Genomic DNA, 7,900 nt, shown 5'->3' on the forward strand with positions numbered 1-7,900 from the left:
ATTCACAGCATACATCACCTCCCTCATCAGAAGAGGGTGTCAGATCCCTAAAATTGGAGTTAATGATTGATTGTGAGCCAATATGTGGGTGCTGGGAACTGATCCCAGGTTCTCTGCTGTAACGCCTGCACCTGCATTACTCTCTCTGCACAGTTTGCTCATCACTGTACCCTGTGAGAGCCAGGAAAGGGTCTGGAGATTGAGCAAACAAACAAGAGACCTCGGTCATTTGAAAGGAGATCAGCCAAATGCCATTTATTCAAACTTAGAAAAACCCTTAAATACCTAGATGATGCACAATGGAATACCCACCAGGCAGGTAGGCCTTCAACATGGTTAAATAATTCCATGTAAAACCTGAGAAGGCTTGAAAAGGAATTCTAGACACAAATATAGAGTTTAACACAGCTTTTTGCTGTTTGCTGGAGGCGAACCACAGAGAGATTGTCCTGGCTCAGCAGTCAACGCGGGAAAACAAAGGCAGTTTTACAATATTGGCTTTCTGTGCTGTGTCACAAGCACAAACTCTGTCTCTTGCAGGAGACAGAGAATGTGGATGAGGTTTGTGAGCTGATTGCTTGATGGCAACATGGACCAGCAATGTGCCTGGAAGTTGGTCAGTGTGCTTGGCTCAGAGACACAAGCAGCTCTGCCATACTGGAATGTGAAGATCTTGGGTAGGAACATAATAACATAATAACAGCACAGCTTATGTTTTTAGAATGGGCAGGCAAACAGATGGTACCGTATTCCCCTTACTAATGGAACAATATAAGTTTTTAAGAAGCACTTAGCATTTTAAGAAGTACTCCAGGACAGAAAAGAATTACAGATTTACAAAAGGACAGATTCAGACATGAACAAACACGAAATGGGTCACAGTGTTGAATAAATGTACGTAGGCTTGGGAGAGAGAAGAAAAAGAGTATAGAAAGTCATAAAATTAATGCTTTAGAAAAGGGGTAAAGACTTTAAAGAGACAGAGTAAATTAATCAGAGTAAAAATAAGCCATGGAAAAATGGAAAATTAAGAGTCTGCATTATGTTATTGTATTATTTTTGAATTTTTTGAGTTTGAAGGAGCTAAGTACAGAAAGATATTTCATTATATGGGCTGCTAAGCTAAACCAGCATATATTATATTATATGGTAGTATATTATAAATGTATTTTGAATTCAGAATTTGGGTCTAAGGATATGGTGCTTTGGAAGAGAGGTTCTTCTTTTGTTTTCACATAAGATGAAAACCTGCGGATTGCTTCCACCCCAATATGGTTTCATGGACTTCCTGAAAGGTTTTCCGTGAATACCATCAAAAAATTACTTCGCACAACTGCTGACTGAGATGAATCTAGCACACAAGACACACCATGAAAGACCTGATTAATGGTGCCCCCCATACAGTAGAAAGAAATATGGAGGAAAATAACTGTGCCCATATTCCCAGATATTGTATATAAATGTTCTTTTACATTTAAAGGAGATATAATATAGATATATATACTTCAAATTGATATGGATCTTGGTTTATTGATATAGTAAGATTCTCTTATTGTATGTATATTTCTACTCTTGATTGAGGTGTTGGGATTGTGTAGTTTATTTAAAATATAAAATATATAATTAAGAAATATTAATTAATAGATAGTCATCTATACTAGTCAAGTTTGTAGTCATGTTAGTTAGATTTTCCAGATGTGCATAGATATATTTCAGATGGATAGGCATTCTTAATCTCTTTCAAAGAAAGTGACTGAACTGTCTTTGAAATTTCCTGCTTCATAGAAAAGTCTGCTCGATACTATGGGCTTCTAGGCTGAAGATGGATGCCCCAACGATAAAGAAGAACTATGGGTGACTGTCCAGGCAGTGAGATGACTCTGTCATTTCTAGAGTTTGGAAGTTGCTTACAATGCACTTCCTGTTTACTTAGGTAATATTATATCCTTCTGGAGTTTTTGATGGAGTTAAAGAACAGATAGTTATTATTGTAGTTTTCCTTTTTATGATAAAAGATGAGGTAGATATAAATATGGTAACTGTATTTCTTCCTTGATAACTGTGTTGTCATATGCAATTTTACTATGTTAAAGCATTCCTTTTTGTTAAACAGAAACGGGGAAATGGTGTAGGAGTTTATTCTTTTCATGTGTTGCCTTCATTGGGTAATGAATAAAGAAACTGTTTTGTTCCTTAGAGGGCAGGACTTAGGTAGCCATCAAAGACAGAACTGAATGCTGGGAAGAAAGGTAGAGAGAGAGCCACCATGGAGCCACCAGAGAAAGACATACTGAATATTTCCTAGTAGGCCACAAACTCGTGGTGATATGTAGTTTAATAGAAATGAGTTAAATCAAGATATGAGAGTTAGCCAATAAGAGGCTAGAGATAATGGGCCAAGAAGTGTTTTAATTAATAAAATTTCTGCGTGGTTATTTCAGATGTAAGCTAGTCGGGCAACCAGGACAAACAAGTGGGCCTCTCCCCTTCAACAAAAGAGTGGTATATGCTGCTGCCAAGTGCCAGGCCATCTGCATTTTACTATGCTCACAGAACTTCCTGGGCACCTTTTGGGTTTCTTCACAGTTACACAAGCCACACTGTACTTCCTCAGAATTAGCCTGAAAACAAGTGGGATGAGCTTTGTGAATGGAACATGTGGAATGCTGAAGGAATCATGATTGTGAAATCAGGCTCAGTATGAGTTCGAAAGGCTTTGGACCACAAATGTGCAACCTGCTGGACAAATATTCACATCTTGTCAAGGAGTCATTTCTCCATTCTCTTCTACTTCATTGTCCAGATGTCACCCAGGGTACATTCTCTCAAGCACAGTGCTAGAGCCTGGGCCAGTCGTAGTATGTCTCTCACCAGCCCAGGTGCATGCAAAGGCAAGAAAATGGACCCTTCCTCATATGTGCAGCAAACACTCAGGATGCTGTAGACATCTTCCTGTATTTTCTTAAAATCCACATTGAGCTCTGAGAATGCACTGGGGAAGGTGGAGAGATCCTAGCATGGATGCTCTTCAGAATAGGTCAGTCACAGCATCCTGAACCTGGACTGTGCCAAGAACCCATTTAGGCACCCAGCAAAGGTAAGGCTGTATTCATGGGGGGATTTACTCATGCCCTGAGTTCTGCAGGTTTCTCAGCAAGTTTGTGAAGGAAGGAGTTCATCATTGTAAAAACAGGGAGCACTGAATGAGCTTTGTTCAAAGGGAGGTGAGAAAGAGGAAGGATTCCAGGGACAGAAGGACAAAAGACTTGTTGGGGAAGAGGTAGGTCTGAGAAAGAAGGTAAGCATGGAATCATGAGGGCACAATGAATGTGTCTTCAGGGATGCCGTCTGGGTCTACCTCTAGGAAAAAGGATTTTATTGCTGTGGAGAGACACCATGACCATGGCAAACATTACGAAAGAAAACAGTTACTTTGAGCAGGATTACATGTCAGAGGTTTAGTCCATTATTGTGAGGAAGAGGTAATTAGTGAGCCACTAGGTCTATCTTGAGCTTCTCCGATCTCAAAGCCCACCACCAAGTGAAATGCTTCTTCAACAAGGCCACACATACTTCAAAAATGCCACACCTCCAAAAATGCCACTCTCTATGAGTCTATGAGAACATTCAGACCACCACAGTAGTTACAGAATGCATCGATAAGTCTTACTCATGGCTGTTTCCTCTCAACCAACAAGGTAGACATGGAGAATGGGAGACAGGGCTGGGCGTGGCAAATCTCACATGTAATCCCAGCATACAAGACATGGAGGCAGAGAAATTTCTGAATTTTCTTTCACTCTGGTCTACTTATGAATTCTGGGACAGCCATAACTACATTGTGTAGCTCAAAACAAAAACAAAACATAATGGAAACTGAAGGCAGAATGTCTGGGTTCCCCTACACAACCGACTAAATTTCACACCCTTTAAGCTTGTTCCAACTTCTCTTCTCTCAGAGCTTGATATTCACAGTTGGTCCCATGTACACTGTGATGGTTGCCACATGAAGTGTGCTCCTGTAGGTTTGACTAGCTCAGACATATGAATGAGGTGGGATTTGGCCCATGGTGCTGATCAGGCAGGATGGAATGCTACAGCTCAGGGGCATTCACCATGTTCTTGATCCATTCCTTGACAGGCACCTACATGGTGCCTCTCCATCCCAGTCTTAACTTCCATCAGAGTCAGTGAGCTATAGCAATGGCGGCCCATTTCTCTTTTCCTGTTTTATCTGGATTTGGGGACATACCTTCAGCAGGCATTGTAATTCTCAAGCTCCATGCTGGGATTCTGTTTGGAATCCATTGTTCAGGCTTTTGGGGTCAAATCTCAGGGCACATCTGTTAGTGATTTTACATGGAATGCAGCTATGCACACTGAAGACAATATTTACATGCATATATGTGTTCATGTGTATATGCACATATGTATTTATATATAGTAAAACTCACTTAGAATTACATTATCCAAGTAAATATGTGGTGTGTGAAATGTCACAATTCCCTCTGTCCTGTACCCTACAAATAGATAGATGACAGATAGATAGATAGATAGATAGATAGATAGATAGATAGACAGACAAGACAGGTGCTGTACGCAGTCTTGAGAATTTCATGGGTTCTAAGTGATGTTACATTTCACTGCTTGTGTGAATGTACCCAGAACATGCAACATTAACAGGATGGCTGATACAGAAATCATAGCACCTGTCTAATGGTTAAAGGGTCCCACAGGTGTTCACAGCCCCTTCTCCTTGTTACCACCAGAAGGAGAGGGACTGCCCCATCTGCACACCCTCACTGAAAATCCAACGGTCCCTGTAGCTTGTGGCCAGAGCCTGGGTCCTTGTCCTCCTTGTCTTTGCATCTCAAAAACAGGCTCAGAACCCTTCAGGAAGCTGCTAATGTTGAGAAGGCTCTGAAATACTGAGCATGCTCCTTTACTCTCTGGCTTTAGGGCTGCATCCTGTAGAATGAGGCTGTTCACGTGACAGTCTCCCTCTGCCTGGCTCTTTCTCTCTCTCCAGGTAACCTAGGCAACCACACACTCCATCCTGTCAGAAAAAAATCCCTTTTTCTCGCAGGCTATTGATTTCCTCTGGCACAGTGGTTTCAGGAAGAGATTTAAAAACTACATCTCTCGCGGGCTGGCAGGCGGCCGGGCGGCAGCATGACGGAGCCAAGCGGAGCCGAGATGAGGTCCCAGATTCGGGTCACCGTCAAGACCCCCAAGAACAAGGAGGAGATCGTGATCTGCGATCGAGCCTCGGTCAAGGAGTTCAAGGAGGAAATCTCCCGGAGGTTTAAGGCTCAGCAGGATCAGCTGGTCCTGTTCTTCGCAGGCAAGATCCTCAAGGATGGAGACACACTGAATCAGCATGGGATCAAGGATGGGCTCACGGTCCATTTAGTCATCAAGACCCCTCAGAAGGCTCAAGATCCAGTGGCCACTCCTGCTTCTCCCCCATCCACTCCCGACTCTGCCTCTGCACCCTCCACCACACCTGCCTCCCCTGCTGCCCCCGCCCAGCCCTGCGGCTCTGGCAATGCCACTTCAGATTCTGGCAATGGAGGAGGACCCTCTCCAGTGGCTGCAGAGGGGGCCCCAAGTGCCACTGCATCGATTCTCTCTGGCTTTGGGGGCATCCTTGGCCTAGGCAGTCTGGGCCTGGGTTCTGCCAACTTCATGGAGCTACAGCAACAGATGCAGAGACAGCTCATGTCCAACCCTGAGATGCTGACACAGATCATGGAGAACCCCTTGGTCCAGGATATGATGTCAAACCCTGACCTGATGCGCCACATGATCATGGCTAACCCCCAGATGCAACAGCTGATGGAGAGGAACCCTGAGATCAGCCACATGCTCAACAACCCCGAGCTCATGAGACAGACAATGGAGCTTGCTCGGAACCCAGCCATGATGCAAGAAATGATGCGGAACCAGGACCAGGCCCTCAGCAACTTGGAAAGCGTTCCTGGAGGATATAATGCCCTCCGCCGCATGTACACCGACTTCCAGGAGCCCATTCTCACAGCTACTCGGGAACAGTTTGGCAACAATCCCTTCTCTTCCCTGGCCGGGAACTCCAACAGCACATCTTCCCAGCCTCTTCGGATTGAGAATCGAGAGCCCCTCCCTAACCCCTGGAGCCCCTCGCCCCCCACCTCCCAGGCCTCCGGGTCCGGTGGGGAGGGCACCGGAGGATCGGGGACCAGCCAGGTGCACCCGACAGTCTCGAACCCCCTTGGGATCAATGCGGCTAGCCTGGGGTCAGGCGTGTTCAACAGCCCAGAAATGCAGGCGCTCCTCCAGCAGATCTCTGAAAACCCCCAGCTGATGCAGAATGTGATCTCAGCCCCTTACATGCGCAGCATGATGCAGACACTCGCCCAGGACCCTGACTTTGCTGCTCAGATAATGGTGAATGTCCCGCTGTTTGCGAGGAATCCACAGCTTCAGGAGCAGCTACGCCTGCAGCTCCCTGTGTTCCTGCAGCAGATGCAGAACTCAGAGTCGCTCTCCACCCTCACCAATCCCCGGGCCATTCAGGCCTTGCTTCAGATCCAGCAGGGCCTGCAGATCCTACAAACTGAAGCCCCTGGGCTGGTACCAAGCCTTGGCTCCTTTGGGACATCCCGGATGCCTGTACCCCTGGCAGGCAACTCTGGGTCTGCAGCCGAGGCCCCCACGCCCTCCCCAGGCCTACCAGGCACGCCTCCTCCCACGGCAGGTTCCAGTGCCCAGCAGCAGATGATCCAGCTTCTGGCTGGAAGTGGAAATTCACAGGTGCCGATACCAGAAGTGAGATTTCGGCAGCAGCTGGAGCAGCTCAATTCCATGGGCTTTGTCAACCGTGAAGCTAACCTACAGGCCCTGATTGCCACAGGCGGGGACATCAATGCCGCTATTAAGAGACTCCTGGGGTTCCAGCTCTCCTGATCCCTTGGCCCTTGCCTCCTGCCTTCCCCAGCTCCCAGTGCCAGCCTTTGGCTCCTCTGTCAAACCCTACCTTCTGTAGCCTTCTTTGACCTCTACAAACAACAGGGTGGATCTGGAGGCCTGGGCCCAGCCCCATAGCTCTGTTCAAGTGTTTTGATTTTGTTGCTGTCTTATGAAATCCTTCCTCCTGGACCTCCGAGCAGAACTATTTAGTTTGTACAGTTGGGTCATTTGGCCCTACCTCCTTGCCCACAGTACTTTGGCAATGTGCAGTCTTCTCCCAGGGTCTGAGAGAGGACCCCTCTGGCTCCCCAGAGTCTTCCGTAGGCACCACTACGATGGAGGAAGGTCATTGGCTAATAAAGAAACTGCCTTTGCCCATCTGATAGGGCAGAATTTAAATAGACGGAGTAAACAGAACAGAATGCTGGGAAGAAGAGGAAGTGAGCTCAGAAATCATGCAGCTCCTCCCAGAGCCAGATGCGATGAAGCAAGCCGCCAAGTCAGACATGCTGAATCTTTCCCGGTAAGTGCACCTAGTGGTGCTACACAGATTATTAGAAATGGGCTAAATTAATACATGAGAATTAGCCTAGAAGAGGCAAGATATAATGGGCCAGGCAGTGTTTAAAAGAATACAGTTTGTGTGCTGTTATTTTGGGGCATAAGCTAGCCAAGCAGCCAGGCTGTGAAAAGAGGCCCACAGCCCTCTCAACAGAATGGCACCCAACATGGATAACTTAGTCCACAGAAAGCCTGAGAAACATTGGGAAAGAATAGAGTAAAGCATGTTTTCTTGGTAGCAGCAATTTCTCGGGTCTGCTCTGCTTGCTAGAGGCAAGCAAGTGCTCTCATCTAAGAGAGGCTTCCTGACTCAGCTTTTTTTCTTTTTTTTTTCTGACTCAGCTTTAGCTGCAAAACCCTGCAGCTCATTAAGAGGTCCTGCCATGAAACA

General features: G+C 46.0%; 1 protein-coding gene across 1 annotated transcript; it reads left to right on the forward strand.

Annotated features, from left to right (window-relative positions):
• Positions 1-4,969: 4,969 nt before the first annotated feature.
• LOC121444306 (ubiquilin-4-like) lies at positions 4,970-7,390 on the forward strand. The gene has a single exon (XM_041646127.1). The coding sequence runs from the start codon at positions 5,173-5,175 to the stop codon at positions 6,943-6,945; it is 1,773 nt and encodes a 590-aa protein (XP_041502061.1). The 5' UTR covers positions 4,970-5,172; the 3' UTR covers positions 6,946-7,390.
• The last annotated feature ends 510 nt before the right edge of the window (positions 7,391-7,900 follow it).

This window comes from Microtus oregoni, unplaced genomic scaffold, assembly GCF_018167655.1.
Source record: "Microtus oregoni isolate MIOR12 unplaced genomic scaffold, Mior012 000121F_000, whole genome shotgun sequence".
In the NCBI taxonomy this organism is placed as follows: Eukaryota; Metazoa; Chordata; class Mammalia; order Rodentia; family Cricetidae; genus Microtus; species Microtus oregoni.

Excerpts from the sequence above, each read along its gene's own strand:
- LOC121444306 (XM_041646127.1), top strand. The coding sequence starts at position 5,173 with ATGACGGAGCCAAGCGGAGCCGAGATGAGGTCCCAGATTCGGGTCACC.